This window comes from Aspergillus tanneri (genome assembly GCF_003426965.1).
Source record: "Aspergillus tanneri strain NIH1004 chromosome Unknown AapTan_4_pilon_pilon_pilon, whole genome shotgun sequence".
NCBI lineage: Eukaryota > Fungi > Ascomycota > Eurotiomycetes > Eurotiales > Aspergillaceae > Aspergillus > Aspergillus tanneri.
In genome coordinates this window covers 102,574-121,308 of record NW_022984631.1, presented here as the reverse complement: position 1 = coordinate 121,308, position 18,735 = coordinate 102,574, and the positions used below count along the sequence as shown (strand labels likewise).

General features: G+C 47.9%; 1 protein-coding gene across 1 annotated transcript; it reads left to right on the top strand.

The window, feature by feature from the left end:
* Positions 1–16,321: 16,321 nt before the first annotated feature.
* Positions 16,322–17,952, top strand: ATNIH1004_005338 (uncharacterized protein; the record flags this gene model as incomplete). The annotated part of the gene is made up of 3 exons (XM_033569992.1): positions 16,322–16,425; positions 16,480–16,607; positions 16,661–17,952. The coding sequence occupies 3 exons, from the start codon at positions 16,322–16,324 to the stop codon at positions 17,950–17,952; spliced, it is 1,524 nt and encodes a 507-aa protein (XP_033426024.1).
* Positions 17,953–18,735: the final 783 nt, after the last annotated feature.

The window sequence follows — 18,735 nt, the reverse complement described above, 5'->3', positions numbered from 1 at the left end:
CAAAGACGGGTCTTCAACAATCCCGGAAATTCTCGAGTACTGATGCTACCAACCCTAAGCCCACGGTAAAGGACACAACCAGTGCTTCGCGTGTGGAATAACCCAGGAGGCCCGAATCCAGTTAATGAAGGAAGGAATGCTTTAACTGCAAGCAGCCTGGCCACGTAGCGCGGGACTGCCCCTTCAAAAAAAGCCTGAACTGAAGGAAGTACATGTCGAGTTCTCCCGGAGGTGTCACCAAAGAAACCCAGGAATTAAAAAAAGAAAACCCCTGGGGCAAGCCTCCTGCCTAGGGGAGATCTTAGCATCTGCAAGCAACGGACTAGACTTAACCCAATTACTTGGCGGAGACAGCTTTACTGTGCCTAGTTTAGTTGGTGAGAATGGATTTGTTTTTCAGACTTTATCTCTTGCAGATACTGGAGCGAATGGTTATATATTTATTACTCCCTCCCTTGCATACGATCTTGCCGACGATAGACCTACATTTACTCCTTACCAACCTCTTTCCCAGTAAAAGGATTTAATGGAGAGCCAGGGATACCTTTAACACATCTAATCTACTTAAATTTGCAGGTCGATGGCCGCCGATTCCTGCGAGAACCAATGTTAATTACCGAGCTCGGACAGCACGATCTGATCATAGGTCGAAAATGGTTGTCAAAGAACAATATCTGGCTTGACGTGCGAAATCAGCGCCTAATATGCTGAGAACCCCCGTTGCAAGAGACCGTGGCGGCTAAAAACGTGGTACATCTCCCAAGACAGATCCTTAAAAGACCAGGTCCAGTAGCTATTAAGTATCAGAAGGATGCTGATCGACGGGACCATTTAATAGCCCAGAAGAACTGGAAGAACCCCCAGAATTGGCAGCGCTCTAGGACACGTCCGAACACCGCAAGGGAAGAACAAGTCCAGAATCTTCAAAAATGGCTCGAGCTCTCAGTGTGAATGAACTGGAGCCCCAGATAAAGGCACCACCAAAGCCCACGCCTAAATCAGTAGATCAACAGCCTCTGGTGTTAGTTGATATCGCCATAATTGGAGCCTCTGCCTTTAAGAGACATATGGGAAAGAAAGACACCGAGGTCTTTATTACAAGTCTTTATGAGATAGACATGGTTCTTGAAGACCGAAAGGAATGCCTAAAGGAACTGGAGATTAAGGACATTAAGGCTCAGCTCCCCGCGGAGTATCAAGAGTACGCGGATGTCTTTTCCAGGCGCGCATCAGATACTTTACCCCCGTCCAGAGGTTTAAAGGACCACCGAATTGAGTTAACAGAACCTTTGAATCTCGGTCACTCGCCCTTGTACAAGATGTCTACAGAGCACTTGGAAGCCGCCAAGGCCTATATCATGGAGAATCTTAATAAGGGGTTTATTGCACCGAGTAACGCCCCATTTGCCTCGCCGATCTTAATGGCTAAAAACCTGGAGGAGGATTGCGTTTCTGTGTTGATTACCGGAAGTTAAATGCAATTACAAAGAAGAATCACTACCCACTACCCCTAATCGACGAGGTCCTAGACTGTCTAAGCCGTGCGAGATCTTCACCAAGCTTGATATCCGACAGGGATTCCACCGAATTCTGATGCATCCTGATTCTGAAGAACTGACCACTTTTCGGACCCGGTACGGCCTATTTAAGTATAAGGTAATGCCATTTGGCTTGACAAACGGCCCGGCGTCTTTTCAAGAATTAGTAATATCTTTTTATGGATTTCCTTGACATTTCTTAACTATTTTCGTGGATGACCTTCTTATCTATAGTCAAGACGAGCTGGAGCATGTTGGGCATGTGCAAAAAGTACTTCAGCGGTTACGAGAGACCGGCCTCCAGGCTGCGATCCATAAATGCGAGTTTCACACGAAGCGTACGCGATATCTCGGTTTTATTATCACACCGAATGGTATTGGAGTCGACCCTGAGAAAACTAAGGTGATCCGAGAATGGGCCACACCCAGTACTGTTCAAGGTGTGCAGTTATTTTTAGGTTTTTGCAACTTCTATCGACGCTTCATTAAGGACTACAGTCGCGTAGCGAAGCCTTTGTTTAACCTTACTCGCAAGGACATGTCGTTTCGATGGACAGCTACATGTCAAGAAGCACTTGATCAGCTTAAGCAAGCACTTACCTCTGCTCCAATATTAGTTTACTACTAACCAGACCGTCCAACCCGTTTAGAAACTGACGCCTCTGATGGAGTGGTAGCTGGAGTTCTTTCTCAAGAAGTTGAGGGTATATGGCACCGGTTGCATATTTTTCAAGAAATGTCTACCGCAGAAGTAATTAGAAATCCATGATAAGGAGCTACTGGCTATATACATCCCTAGAGGAGTGGCGCGCCGAACTGGAAGGACTTCAACGAGAAGACCGATTTAGCATTATCACTGACCATCAAGCTTTGGAGTACTTTATGACCACTAAGAAGCTTAATGCACGGCAGGCTCGATGGGCAGAATTCTATCCAATTCTACTTTCTAATTCAATATCGACCTGGCAAGGAGAACACTCTGGCTAATGCTCTTACTCGAAGGAGCCATCCAAGCCCGATGTCCAGGGACCATCGCTACCAGATACTACTTAAGCCAGAATATCTTGAAGATGGGGTGGCCCCGTTGGAAAACACAGCACCACTACTGGCCTCCATTGATTCAGATCTCCACGTCGTGGATCGAGTACTCCGCGCAAACCGTGAATCTTCTAGCCTGGTGGAAGATAGAGCAGTCGCCCGAGACGACAAACAAGAAGACTGGTCTATACAAGATGGACTACTTTTCTTTTGATGAAATTCATCGTCAACCCTCAACTGCACACCCTGGACGAGCGAAGACCTTGGCTGTTGTAAAAGCTCGCTACTACTGGGAGACGTGGAGCCGTGACGTGAAGCGATATCTGGATAATTGCATGATATGCAAACGCAAGAATATTAGCCGTGATCTGCCCCTGGTCTTCTCCAGCCCCTACCATCCCGACAGGCCGTGGCAGCACATTTCGATGGACTTGCTCATTCCCCAAGGACCGCCATGGATATAATCACGTACTTGTGGTGTGGACGTCTAACTAAACGACCCGTTTCGATCCCGTGCTTAAAAAATATTGATGCCAAGGAAACAGCACGGCTTTTCCTACGTTATGTCTACCCATGGGGAGGGCCTCCAGACACGATTGTATCCGATCGAGGTCCTTAGTTTATCTCTGAATTCTGGGACGAATTCTGCAAGATCTTAGGTGCTAAACGAAAACTCTCTACAGCAAATCACCCGCAGATGGATGGTCAAACAGAGATTGTTAACCAATATCTTGCGCAACGCCTGATTCCTTTTGTTAATTATTTTCAAGATAACTGGTCAGAACTTCTCCCATTAATAGACTTTGCTGCCGCTGCTCTGCCTCACGAATCAACTGGCGTGTCCCCTTCTTCGCAGAGCGAGGATATAAGCCCCGGACCTTATTTGACTGGACCAGCGCCGCCGCACCACAGAGACTCTCAGTTAGCCGCCAGGAAGCGCAAGACCTCGCCCATCGCATGGAGGAGATTTGGAAATAGGCAAGACAAAACATCGCACAGTCTTAAGAAACCCAAAAAGACATGCAGATCGGCACCGACGTGAAGTAAACTTTAGCGTGGGAGATATGGTAATAGTATTAAAACAGGACTGGCGCCAACGGAATCCATATGGACAACCCAGTCAGAAACTGGCAAATCAGTGGGCAGGACCATTTAAAATCATTGAAAAGATAGGTAACTCTTTCAAGATTAACTTGCCCCCGGGTATTAAGGTACATCCGGTGTTCGCCCCTGAGAAACTACGGCGTGCTACGTCAACGGAACCCTTGTCTGGCCAGATCACAGATCCCTAGCCCCCAATCGAAGTTAACGAGAATCTCGAGTATGAAGTAGACGACATTCTATCATCACGACCATATGGGGAAAGCTATACTATCGTGTCAAATGGATGGGCCATGACGAGGATCCGAAGTGGTATCCAGCCTCTAATCTTAAAAACGCTCCTGAAAAGTTGCGCGCCTACCACGACCAATATCCTGAACGCTACGGTCCACCTAAACGCCTGGATGCATGGTTGGAAGCCGCCCGAAATAACCGATTTGAACCTGATCATCCCGATGATAATTACGCGGTCCAGTGAACCACAAGTTCCTGGCACAGTTGGCTGGGGACAGCCAACGCCTTGAGGAGGGGGGTAATGTCAGGACCTAGGTCGAACCCTGCCTGAGGCACCAAGTCTGCTTTATTCACTGTTGATCCCACAATGTAGAGAATTCCCACATTTCCTGTATGATAGAATTCTTTCTTCCTTCCTTCCTTCCTTCTCTACGTTTGATGTTTCGTTAGATCGCCACCTTAGATAGAATCTATCCATTTTACCAAGGTGTACAGGATCATCACACAAGTGCTGACAGCTCTCTCCAGTCGTCCAGTCTAGCACGCCACCGCAGGATTCACACCGGGAAGCTGCTGTATATCTGCCAGGAACCTACATGCGAACGAAGGTGAGATTGGAATGTGCTCGTGGACACTACTCGTGTTGCTAAAACTGTCACCCAGCTTTTGTCGAAAAGCCACCCTGACCAAACATCAACACCGCTCACATCCACCCGGTACGGTGACTCGGCCAGCTTCAGAAGATGCAACATCGGAGCATTCGTACCAGACCCCCATTAGTACATCCGTAGCGAATGACCAGTATCTCCTCGCCCAGCAGCCCTACTACCCTCACTCATCGACGCCAACGCACGAGTTCTACCCTCCCAAAAACATACCCATGACACCACCAGCTGCCGTGCAGGAGGCGCCGCCAGTCGTCGTCCATAATGCGCCCGTGCCGTCCCTAGGTGACGTGCAGCATGTTCGGCAACAATACATGCAGCAACTCATGCAACAGCGATACGACCAATGCCGTCCAGGCTATGCACCACCAGAGTTCCAGCATCTCTTTGCGGGTGTGCCCACGGCGGAAGGACATGGGCTCATGGTAACCTATCCTCAGAATATCCAGGTCAAAAACAATATGGCTTCTAAACCAGCCCGACCGCCCGGGTGTTTCTCGGGGTCAGTTAATATACGAACATCTCTTGCTGAAAAAGGAATGGGACTCCCACAGAGGAATTTCCACACCCAATGACAAGTCCGCTCAGTCGGTGAGACTCTTGTGTGATGCCTATAACGACTATCTTTAAACGTGTTTCCAGGCTGAGTGATCCACGGCTCCGCCGTGGATCCAACCTCCTCTCCACGCTTTGCATTTTAGTCAATGGGAACACCTATTATTGGATGAGCGACCCAACAGAACCACGGTCTACTTAAGCGCTAGAGAGAGCCCATTCGGGCCATAATTAACCGGAAGCATGCGCGTAGACCGTAGCACGGGTGCAAAATTCATACTGTCTCCGGCGGGGAACCTGTAAAACCATAATAGTTTTATTTAGTCCTTTTTATGCGGCCATTCAACTTACCACTGGGATTACTAGTCAGAACAATTCCCAAGTCTTTCGATTAAGCTTCTAACCTTGTCTCAACGGGTGTTGGATCGCTCATCCAATAATAGGTGCTCCCATTTGACTAAAATGCGAAGCGTGGAGAGGGAGTTGGATCCACGGTGGAGCCGTAGATCAACAAACATCTCTCCGAGCTGCCCTAACAACGGGCCCAGGCTTCCAGTGGGGCTGCAATAAGCAATTCCCGAGGTCGATGGTAGACTTGTTAACCCGCGGGTTGGGCTGGGTTTTTTAGGTTTTTCAACCCACCATTTCTTGGCGGGTTGGACCAGGTTGGGCCGGGTTTCCTGAAAACGTATGAGAATTACCTGGCGCTGCACTTCGATGGATATTCACCCAATTGCATTTTAAAGACTCGATTGCAAGCTTGATCCTATTCTTTTTTTCAAGTGTAATATCGATGACTGCTTTGGTGGCCATTTTGGTGGTTGAAAATGATCAAGAATTAATGAAGTGGTTTTGGTGATCCGCTCGAGCGTGTGATCCGCTCGACCGTGATGATGTTGACGTGGATCCTTGGCGGTGACAACGTAATCCTATATTTTAGCCCAAGTAACCGCCTCGTAGATCGCGCCCAGTTAAGTAAACTTTACAGTGTATCCTTTCCCAATGTTTCGGACTTCGAGTGGATTACTGAGTTGCTGACCATGGTTGCCATTTTAATCTTAAGAGTGCCTCTTAAAGCTTGGAGCCGTGAGTATAAATTACTTTGGCCCATGGTTTCGTGGATCTGACTGCGTCGATGCGGTTGGTGTCCAAGAAGTGGAAATAATGTCCGCAAGGCTCCGCTGCCATGCTTGATAATTTCCATATTGCATTGCATTATCCGCATTTAAGGGGCTCTTAACTACCCCGGATATTCTCCGACGGGCTACCATATAATCGTTAATTCTATTCCTGTAGCTCAGCTTTGCATATCTTAAAATTGCTAGAACTATAGCTAAGTCCATGAAAGTCTCACAGTGATTTTCCTCAGTAATCAAGAATAGGCGTGGCAACATACAACCAAGCTAAACCCTCTGCATTATAACCGCCGGGTTGAGATACAAGCCTCACAGCTACTATACTGGTCTTGCCAATGGCGAAAGCAAAACCATCTCGTGCCGCAGAGCTCCTCAGCAGACTCTAGCCCATCTATGCAATCTGTGATAAAGCTTGGGTGCTCTCTATACCATGGTAGCTTGTCCTCTGTATTAAACAGAATATATTCGTGCCGGCCCATTTTCCGCTGTAATAATCATCTTAGACTTTCTTTCACATGTAGAAAAGCATCGTTGAGACTTGACTGCTTACCTGCTGTACGGCTATAGTTGGGACAACTGTTAGAGACAGGATGAGGTAGTTTGGCTTCATGGGAAAAAAGAATTTTTCACGGCTGCCAGCTTGATTTTAGGATACAAATAGGACTGGTGAGGGTCGCCCACTAGGGATATATATGAAGACGTGCATTGTGAGATCATACTGCTAAGTAGTGAATCTAATATATATAGTACCAAGCTAAGTGTGATAGGAAATCACCCCCTGCTTTAAACAAGAATCTTTATTGGTCGAACTTTTCACCGTTCTGTTACATAAAAATGTTGTATAGACGATATTTCAAGCTAATACAGTAGTTTTCTAGGCTGATAGTAATATACCAAGCATGTTAGATTCTGAACCTAGACTGTAAATATCTTGTATTTTCGTCGGTAAAACATAGACCACTTGGTCCGCCGTCATAAAAACTAGGTTAACAACCTGCAAAACTTACTAAGTAGAATAAAGGAATAATACATACTCTCTGTCACGGCCCGCGGGCACATCGGGAATATTCGATTGAGAAAACCGCTGCGCCAGGAGCAAAAGACTAGGATTCAAGGACAGCGTCCTTGAACTGTTCTCGCTTTATATAGTCAGGTCGCACAGCGCCGTCACACTCTCCAGTCGCTAGATTGCTAACATACTTTAGTATTAAAGACATACTGATCCAAACAGACCAATGCTTCTATATTATCCCCAGATCTGCACCTGATTAGTTTCTGCTGCAACAACGGACATCCAAAGGGCAAGGCCTTACCTGGATCTGAAATATACTGGCTCTCTAATACTGTACTAGCTCTCCCCACCCTGGGTAGAGGTTATTCTACTGCTGATAAGCATTATGCTCCTTATAAAGATAAGGATTAGCATGTATAGAATAGATGAAACAAACAACGCTAATGTTTTATTATACTTGGCCCGGAATTTAAGGTTTAAAATCTAAAGTTTAAAACTATAAGCAGGTTATATCCACGAAGCCTAAAATCAGCACTGTCTTAAGAACCCAGGCCCAAACGCCTCCGAACTTCTCCTGCAACCGTGGCAACAATTAGTCACCCACAGTATCAATTTAAGTGTGACTTGGAGTGGGGGTATGCCTACTAGAGCAAGTTCCACGGCACTGATATCGGCCAAGTCCTCCAAAATGCGCATCCGATGGCCAGTTGGAGCAAATCCGAGCCGAACTCTAGTCAGTCCATGCGAAGGCGAGCCTAAGCGTGAATCCCAGCATGGGCCCAAGTACCGATCCAGGAAACAGACCAAGTCCAAGCACAGGCAGGAGTCGGGCATTACTCGCTAGGGGTAACTCGCTGGTGTCTTTAACGAGAGCCACTAGAACCGACCTGGGACTACCAGCAATTATAGTCGATGGTCGCAAATCCCCAATAGAAACCAAGAAAATCATAAAAGACTCCGCACAGGTTCGCGAAGTACTATCCAATTATCTAAAGTCGCGACCGGAAATAGAGCGTGTCAAGGTAAAAGGCATCAAGCCCTTACGTGGGAACACAGTAAAAGCCTTTGTTAACAGCAAGGAGAATGCCAAACTGCTCTGAGAAAGTAAAATATGGATAGACACTCTGCCAGGTGCTATCGTCCAAGGGGAACAGTGGCTCCTAATCAAGATAGATGAGGTTCCAAGAGTGGCTGTCTTCGAGGACGACAACTCTGAGACATAACTTCGCAGACATGTTCCAGATGGGGAACAAAGGGGCCGAATGTGATGATCCTGTACACCTTGGTAAAATGAATAGATTCTATCTAAGGTGGCGATCTAACGAAACATCAAACGTAGAGAAGGAAGGAAGGAAGAAAGAATTCTATCGTACAGGAAATGTGGGAAATCTCTGCATTGTGGGATCAACAGTGAATAAAGCAGACTTGGTGCCTCAGGCAGGGTTCGACCTAGGTCCTGACACCGAAGTTAAAATGGTTCGCTGGCCAAGCAGTACCAAATCGTACAGATCAATAGCAGTATACCTCTTCAAAAAGAAAGACGCACAGTTTCTATTTAACAAAAAAGTATTATCAATTTTTTATCTGTTATAAATCGAGGCCCAATCAAGTAAGCTATAGAGCTTTATATACAGAATAAATTCCGTACGCCGTACGGAATCAGATTGATTTCTATTGATGTTGTATATATAGAAAACCCTTAAGTTTACAATAAAAATATAAGAACATTTAAATCTTCCTCTAAACCTTAACAGGTTATAAGACCGGGAGCAAAACTACTTCTCGGGTAATATTTCCAGTTGCTCAGAGTCTTTGAATATATTTATACACACCTTTAAAAAACCTCTTGGCAAGGACCCACCAGTTACATGTATATAAGTAGAAAAGACAAAAACTCACTTAAACTATCTTAGGTAAGTAGAGCTCGGTAAATATCTGTAGATAACAGTGAACTTGCAGATATTTGCTGAGCTCTATTCCAGCTTTTCCCGCTGTCGCCTGAGAGACGCCGAGACTACGATAACCACCTAATCGACCCTACACTAAAATTGTGGAATTCGCGCTGTGTTTGAGGGACTGAAAGACATCCTAGCAGAGAAAGAATCCAATCCAGAGACTGCTGTAAATACCTGGAAAATTTGGCAGAGATGAATTCTTGGCATAGTTACTTATAATTTATGTGGTTAGATTATAGGCCAGGCTCTGGGACTCGTAACAGTTTAAGTGCGGGGGGCCAATTGTCAAGGGCTAAACCTCTATAACCTAATAACTAGGGTAGATACAAAAGGAATCGTCGAAGAGGAAAGAGAATAGGAAACAGCGATGAGACGATTGCGAAATAAGGGGGGGGAAGAAGTCACATGATAGAGTGTACTAATCAATAGTGACATTCAATACAGGTAGGTCCCTAACAAAGATGGGGAGTCACGTGACATGGATCGAGGGCCAATGGGCCAAGGGGGCCAACAGGGCCAAAAGGGACAGTAGGGACAGTAGGGACAATAGGGACAATAGGGACAATAGGGACAATAGGGACAGTAGGGACAGTAGGGACAGTAGGGATAATAGGGACATTGGCCCGAGAGGTCAAACGGGCTCTAGCCCTTTACATAGAGATTTATACCAAGCAATTATATAACCCTGGCTGTGTATATAACAGTGCAAAAGCTTTTTACTATATCCCTGGATTATTCCCTTTTCTGCCTCAAGAAGAAGTGCTTGTAGAATCTGCTTTTTTAAAATTGCTGCTGCTGAGCGCTGTCACGGCTCAGTCTAGGCCAGGAGATCTTCATATAACAAATGAATCTATTCCCGCTAACTAGGCAGCTCTTCGACGAGAATATCAAACATGGAGAGGAAGAAGAGATAAATCTGAATGACAACATCAGTTGCGGGGAAACCAGCAGATCACATGACCCAAGGTGACAAGGTCGTCACATCACCCTGGGCGTTCCTGTTTTTGACCACCGCGAGGCCGGACAATCGACGGTTCTAGCACTAAAAGACGGGTCTGGATTTAACCTCTTAGATAGTCTATATATTTCCTATTTAGGATATGACTAAGGCACCTGTGTAAATATAAATGCCAAGAAATTTAATTTCTACGCTAGCCCTAATAAGGTATAGTCACCTGTGAAACTAGGTGTGTATCTAACAACGCCCCTTCGGCCAGACTTCAAGCCGCCGAGCGAAGCGAGGGTTTAAGGCTTGTAGTAGATTACTGTCAGAATAGGCAGATATACCATTATTAAATGCAAATTGTAACAGTTACTTTTTGTGGTCTAGTGGTATATCTGACAATTACCCTCCAACTCTCTCACACACGCACAAGATAAAATCACGTGCTAGGTGGAACAGTGCATCAGGTGACCACCGACGGTTGGCGCCAGGGCTCCCAGACGCCAACCCCCTTCGTCCCCGCTAGTTACAGTACATACTTCGGGTGGGGCCCCTAGCGAGCACGCTGGGTAACTGCTATCGTCAAGCAGTTGGGACGATGGATTTCTACCTTCTCGTGGTGTCCGGTGTCAGTACCCTCTCGTTTTGTGGAGGGGAAGCGAAAAGAATCCAGGTGGTGCGGGTAGGGCCGAACCACAGAGTTTTCCGTGGTTGCCGAGCCCGCCCAACCCACGAAAATCAGAGGAAAAGGGTTATAAAACCATCCGACGACTGTTTACTCGACTCGTACTCGAGACCGAAGCTGGACTTGCTTTCCGGTGGATGTGGTATCGCCTAAACAGGAGGCAGGACACCTCTGAGCTTGAATACTCTCTGAGATTGCGCGACGCCCAACAGTTGAGAACATAATTTGAATTGGCGTTAAGCGGCGAGGGAGGATACAACCGTTGAGCAGTGGATAGTACGAGTCTGGGGGAGGGACAGAAGCTATTCTGGTTACAAGTCCCCCGTTAAGGCTCTGCTACGGGCAGCCTTGATCAGATATGCTGACAGTCTATTCCGCCAGGGGCGTGCAATCTAGGGACGAGCCTCGACGAACTCGTTAAGGCACAGCTACGGGTGCTCGAGAGGTCTGCGAAACTGGGGGACACAAGTTTGGTTAGTGGAGGATGGTCTGGGTATTCCGCAGGGTAGATGGGGTACTGCCAGGCTGCCTCTGAAGACACGGTCGGCTGGCAGAGAGAGATCTCGGCTGTAACGCGAAGTGGGGATTATTTCCCTGTGGGGCGTGGCACATAATGGCAGTGACGGACAAGTCATAGGGGCTTGACGAGACTGTCTAGGTGGCCCGAGAGGACGGACGCGCGTGTCGGTGTGCAAACAGACGGAATCAGCTACCTCACTCGCACTGAGGACCTGAAGTTTAACAGCCAAAGTGGTGTCGTCTAGTGGGAGGTTCTACCATTCTTCACTATCTCACTCGCACTGAGAACCTGCGGCTGGGTGATGGATGTGATGTCGTTCTAGCTGAGATGCCGATGATGCATGCTTAAGGAGCAAACCTGGAGACACTCGGGGTGAGAGGTTTTGCCGGGAGCCTCAATATCTTGAGGTAGCTCATCGAGAGTTGAGTGAACCGAAAACCGGGGCAGTGGCCTGAACAAGCAGGCCTGGTGAAGCTGCTTTAGACAGTTGCAAGGACTCGTTAAGGCTTAGACCACGGGCAGCCTTGGCTGTGTAGTTATGTCTCTTGGCCTGGAGCCTACCGGCCTATCTCACTGTTGAATACCCTGGGGAAGATACTAGAGGCTGTTATGGCCCGAAGACTTTCCTACTGGGCAGAGAAGCATGGACTACTCCAGATACACAGTTTGGAGGCAGACCGGGACGCAACACTGAACAAGCCTTGCTAGTGCTCGCCAACGCTATCGATCGAGCATGGCTGCGTAAAGGTGGTCACGCTTGTCGCATTTGACTAAAAGGCGCATTTAACGGAGTAAACAAGACCAGCCTCGACGCCCGGCTGCGAGCCAAAGGCATCCCATCCAAAGCTCGACAATGGATTCAAAGTTTTATGGACAGCCGGAAAGCCAGTATCACATTCGATGACTTTGAGACACCAATCCTACCATTAGAGAACGCAGGTCTAGCACAAGGATCTCGCTGTCACCCATTCTCTTCGGTTTCTTCAACTCAGACTTGGTAGATCAACCGGTTGATTATAATGGCGGAGCATCTGCCTTTATCGATGACTATTTCCGCTGGCGAACCGGCCCATCGGCAGAGGCGAACCTAAAGAAGATCCAGGATGAAGATATCCCCCGGATTGAAGCATGGGCTCGACGAACGGGCTCCTCCTTTGCTGCAGAAAAGACAGAGCTAATCCACCTAACCCGGAACAAGAGAGAACATGGCGTGGGACAGATTATTATGAATGGCAAGGTTATTAAACCCGCCGACGCACAGCGAAACTCCTGGGAGTCATCTTCGACAAAGAGATGCGATGGAAAGACCATGTGCAACAGGCAGTTAAACGAGCAACCAAGGTTAATATAGCATTGGGAGGACTAAGACACCTCCGGCCAGAACAAATGCGACAACTCTACCAAGCATGCGTGACACCAGTAGTAGATTACGCATCTACAGTCTGGCACAAACCACTCAGGGACAAAACGCACCTGCGGCTCCTGAGCACAGTCCAAAGAACCGCTCTTATCCGGGTGATCTCAGCCTTCAGGACAACCTCAACAGCAGCGCTAGAAGTGGAATCCTATACACTTCCCACCCACTTACGATTAAAGCAACGCGCACAGATCGTGGTTGCCCGCCTTAGTACGCTGCCGGAAAACCATCCAATCCATGGTGTGATAGCACGGGCTAGGATACGAAGCGGACATAGGAATCCCGACCCCGGTTCCCCTAGCAGAAACCATGCGGACGATGGACCTAGACCGACTACAAGCCCTGGAGACTATTGACCCGAGACCGCTGGCACCATGGCGAACCCCGGCCTTTGCCGAAATCGATATCGAGCACGACCGAGAGAAAGCCAAGGCCAAGGCCTTAGCTAGGCAAATGACGAATAGTATTACTGTTTTCTCGGACGCTTCAGGGCAACAGAACCAACTAGGAGCGGCGGCAGTAGCCCTAGACCAGAGTCTCCAGATCATAGGATCGCGACAGATTTGCATCGGCTCAATGGAATACTGGTAGGTATATGACGCCGAGATATATATTATGCAATCGGCTTGGTTTTTCAACTGGCTCAAAAGAACCAACACACCCTAAGCTCCAATCGGGAACCGGCAACAATCCTTAGTGATAGCATGTCTGCATTACAGGTGATAGCAAACACATGGAACAAGTCTGGTCTGCGAATTATCCAGGCTATTCATCAGTCTCTGGAGAGCTGAAAGCACGTGGAATCCCCCTACGGCTCCAGTGGGTTCCGGGACACTGTGACAATCCCGGAAATGATGCAGGGACCGCCTGGCGAAGGAAGCAGTTGGTCCAGATAAAAGGCATCCCTTTCAAGGCCTCTTGTCACGCGAAAAAGCGCATATCCGAGACAGAATCACTGAGGAGTGGGAACGAGAATGGAGGCCTCAAAGAAAGGGGGGCACCTCCGCCGCATTGACGCAGCCCTACCCTCAAACCATACGCGCCGGCTCTACGGCTCGCTCCCCCGGAATCGAGCCTACTGCTACCAACTCCGAACAGGCCACTCATGGCTTGCGACGCATGGTATGCGACACGGCTTCCGAGAAACAAACAGTGTGAATGTGGTGCACCGAAACTGTGGTCCATGTACTGATTGATTGCCGCGGCTGAGGGGCTACGACAAGAGCTACGGGGGAGATTGGAAGAGCATTTAATAATATTTCAGATATGCTGGGAGGAGCAGGGCAAGGTAAGAGGGTAGGTTAAAAGATGCCCGCAGGCAGAGCATTTTAAATGCGTACTGGACTTTGCAGAAGCATCTCAGAGATTTCGAAGTCGCGCGCCACGAGGGCCGCAGAACTGAACACCAGGCAGCGGCCAACACAGGCCTTGACGAGGCTCTAAGTTCGTCGGGAAGTAATAGTTTGCTGTAAATAGATGCACGTATAGAGTAGCGATAGGGGTATCCTGCATATCGCCTTAGGCGAGGGGTCGTCGTACGAATACTACTACTACCATTACCAGTGTACAGCGTGCCGGTAGCGGTAGCGTAGTGGTAAGCGCACCCAGGGAGCCTTTGAAGACCAGGATTGGTTTCCCTCGCTTTTTGGAGGTTATGGGTTCGATTCCCGTCGCCGGCACCACATTTACCACCTCAGCGTCTCTATGGAGAGACACCATAACACGGGGTAACGGAGTACCCCAGCCTTTTCACAGGTTAAAGTGGAAACAATCACAGGCCTATCAGGCGGGATTACGCGAAATTTCCGGGGGTGTGATATCACTGAAAGGCACTAATAATATTTTGTATGTACAAGCCTGAACCATGGTTGGGTTGCGTGGCAATTGCATTATGCAAACTTTAATTCCCGACTGTATTTGCCGTGCTCTCCAGCTTTTCCGCTATCGCCTGAGAGATGCCCAGACTACGATAACCACCTCATCGACCTTACACTACAATTGTGGAGTAGGTGCTATGTATGTGGGACAGAAAGACATCCTAGCAGAGAAAGAATCCAATCCTGAGACTGCTGTAAGTATCTGGAACATTTGGCAGATATGAATTCTTGGTATGGGTACTCACGGAGTCACGATTTAAGGGGTTGGATTATGGGCCAGGCTCTGGGACTCGTGACAATATAAAAATAGTCGTATACTATTTAACCAATTGTATTTATAATATATCTACTATACACAAGTTGTTAGGGCAGTCTGAGTGCCGGGGGGGGCTATGTACTGTGTAATAACTCTTCTTTTGTGTGGGGCTGCTAGAAACAATTCCCGAAGCTGTAGGAGAGGAAGGAGCGAAGTGGATCCTAGTAACAAGACCTCGCCATATTGCTTTCTGGGTTACCCAGAAACCCGCCAAGAATCCAAAGCCTAATATATTACGGTAATGCATATAAAATTCTGAAATTAATATGAAGATTTATATAATAGTTGTATATATTATCGTATTTATTTTTCTTGGCGGGTTTTGGGTCGGGTTGCTGAAACCCAACGCGCGATTTGGCGAGGTCTAGACGGGTCGATCGTGGAGTATATTACTAATGGTTGGTAGGCTTAAGTTAAGGGGAAGAAGTTAGAAGGTCCTCCTGGATTGAGTTTCTAACCAGATACCTATAGAGTTCGCGTTTTATATTAAGCCCGTTTTATCTCTATGGCGGCATAGCAGGGTAGCTTATACAATCTTAAGTTTTTAATTCTGCTAATGCGGTTTTTATTCGGGCGTTGTGGTCCACTTCCTTATAACTTAGAATATTAAGTTAATGTCAAGGGCTGAACCCATAGAACCTATACGATAGGTTATGTACAAAGAGGAATCGTTGAAGAAGGGAAAAGGGAAAAGGAAAATGAGCGGTAAACAAACAAGGCGAGGAGTCACGTGACGTGGATCGAGGGCCAATGGTGCCAACAGGGCCAACAGGGACAATAGGGACATTGGCCCGAGAGGTCAAACGGGCTCTAGCCCTTTACAGTTAAGTTACTTGCTCCGTAGGAGCGTGCATCACGTAGTGAATTATGTTAGTGAAAAGAACAAGCTGCGGGCGGTGGTCTAAAGGCCATCGCGCAGCCCTATTCGGACTACTGTATAGTATAGAATAAAATGTAAGATGACTACGCAGATCACTTGTCGAAGTCTCCGAAGGTGGAGAGGGATTTCTGGATAGAGATTGTGAAGATCTACGTTATACTGGAGGGACGCACCCCCGCAAGCTCCGCACGCATTGGCCCTGAAACATATGCCGGAGGGTATTTCTTTCACTTAGTTCGTTTTACGGCAAGGAAAGGATCGCAGAGGTGGTCCTAGTCCCATTCTCTCACTTCGTTCGTTTCAGGGCATGTCTCAGGCAGAATACAAGCTGAGTAAACCATTTTCTAGCCAACGAGGCATTTTCCGTTATTTGGCAATCAGCCTATTGGGATATTTGAGACAGTATTTCCCCTTTGTATGCCGAAGAATACTGCTCAAGGAATAGAAGCATGTCCGGGAATCAGCAGCCAGTGTCGAAGGGCCTAACCCATCAACGAAACCATTTGCGCACCCCCGATAATGCCGCCGGACATGGTCAGGTCGCGACAGACGAGTATGTGATGTACTGTAATCTCCACACTGACTGAAGTTCACTAACTCCCATCAGATACGGCCATCCTCTGGTCCAAATCGACCCCAAGGCGGAGTCTCGACTGCGAATGAAAATAGACTTGTTCATCGTTCCCACTGTGGCTCTCCTGTACCTATTCTGCTTCATCGACCGTGCCAATATCGGTAACATTGACCTCAGTCACACCGCATTTACCTACACTAATTAATGATTGCAGGAAACGCCAAACTCGCGGGGTTCGAAGCTGATCTCCATCTAACCGGCAATGACTTCAACAGCGTCCTCTCCATATTTTTTATTCCCTACATTCTTTTGGAAATCCCTTGCACGGTCTGCTGCAAATGGATCGGTCCAGGCTGGTTCATACCCTCCACCACGCTGGGATTCGGGATCTGCTCGCTCGGCACAGCCTTTGTGAGCACCATCCACGGCGCCTCGGGCGTGCGATTCCTCCTTGGCCTCTTCGAGGCAGGGATGCTCCCGGGGATTGCATACTATCTGTCACGATGGTATCGACGAAGCGAGCTCATCTTCCGTCTCTCATGCTACATCGTTATGACACCACTAGCCGGTGCATTTGGGGGACTGCTCGCGTCTGCGATCCTTAAACTGGACCATTTCGGCAGTCTGCGTCACTGGCGTATGATCTTTGCCATCGAAGGCATAATCACAATCGGACTGGCCATAGTCTCTTTCTTCACTCTCACCGATCGCCCCGAGTCTGCCCGCTGGCTAACCGCGGAGGAAAAGGCCCTTGCCGTTGCGCGCGTAAAATCCGAACGCGTGGCCACCACCGAGATGCTTGATCGTCTCGACACTACAAAAACACTACGCGGAATCCTTAACCCAGCTACGCTTGGCACGGCGCTCATGTTCTGTCTGAACCAAATCACCGTGCAAGGTCTAGGGTTCTTCGCCCCCACGATTGTTAAAAACATCTATCCAGATTCCAGCGTCATCTCGCAGCAACTGCACACAGTGCCGCCATACGTGGTGGGTGCGCTCTTCACGCTCCTGTTCCCGTTCCTCTCGTGGAGACTCGATCGTCGACTGGTAATTGCATTGGTGTGCGCTCCGCTGATGATGATCGGGTATATTATGTTTCTTGCGACGACGGACAAGAAGACGCAGTATGGGGCTACATTCTTAATTGCCAGTGGATCGTTCACGTTCGGGGCTCTCTGTAATGCGATTGCGTCGGCGAATGTAGTCTCTGATACGGCGAGGTCGTCCGCTATCGGGACCACCGGGTTGATTGGGAATATCGGTGGGTTAATTTCGACGTGGTCGTATTTGGCGACGGATGCTCCGTTATATCATATCGGGAACGGGTTGAATTTGGCAGCAGCATCGGCGACATTGCTTGTCGCTATTGCACTGTTGATATATATGACTTGGGATAATCGACGAAGGCAGCATCGTGACGTACGCAGTGAACTAGAGGGATTGGGTCAGAAAGAGATAGAAGATTTGGATTGGTGGCACCCGGCGTTTAGATGGAGACCGTAGCTGGCGATGGTTTTTTTTATCAAAAGGGTGTCTCTATTTCTGATACTGTAGTCTTTGCCGGTAGCGGTAGCGTAGTGGTAAGCGCACCGAGCAGCCTTTGAAGAGCAGGATTGGTCTCCCTTGCTTTTCGGAGGTTATGGGTTCGATTCCCGTCGCCGGCACCACATTTACCACCTCAGCGGCTCAATGGAGAGACACCATAACACGGGGTAACGGAGTAGCCGTGGCGGACCACCTGACCACCCACCGCCTTTTCGCAGGTTAAAGTGGAAACAATCACAGGCCTATCAGGCGAGGCTCAAAGTTCGCCCTCAGGAAGTTTGGAACATCATAATGGAACTACAATCATGTATCTAGAATAGTCACCTGCAGTTATCCGGCCGTTTTCGGTGTCATATTGCATTATCCAGGGGCCTTCATCTGGAAGGAGTGTTATAAGTGCTTGAATTGGACTTCTTTTAAAAAGTGGCAATATACAGTTTGCCGTAGGTTATATGTCAGACCGTTGGACTTTTCTTATTCTCTTGGCAAAGCATTCGAAGGATTTCCTTTGTCGATATCACCTGATTAACAAATGGTATAATTTAATTCTTTTTCTGGGCCATCTCATTCCTTCTGTATATTGGATTGGTGCTGGGAGGAGAGGCTTCATGATTGTGGCATACATTTCGTACTGTATGTCACAACCCGCACAGCAATAGGACATGATCTAGGAATGATTTATCGTTTGTATCATGAAAAGATTGACACAGGCTGGACACTAATAACCAGTTTACAAGTTTA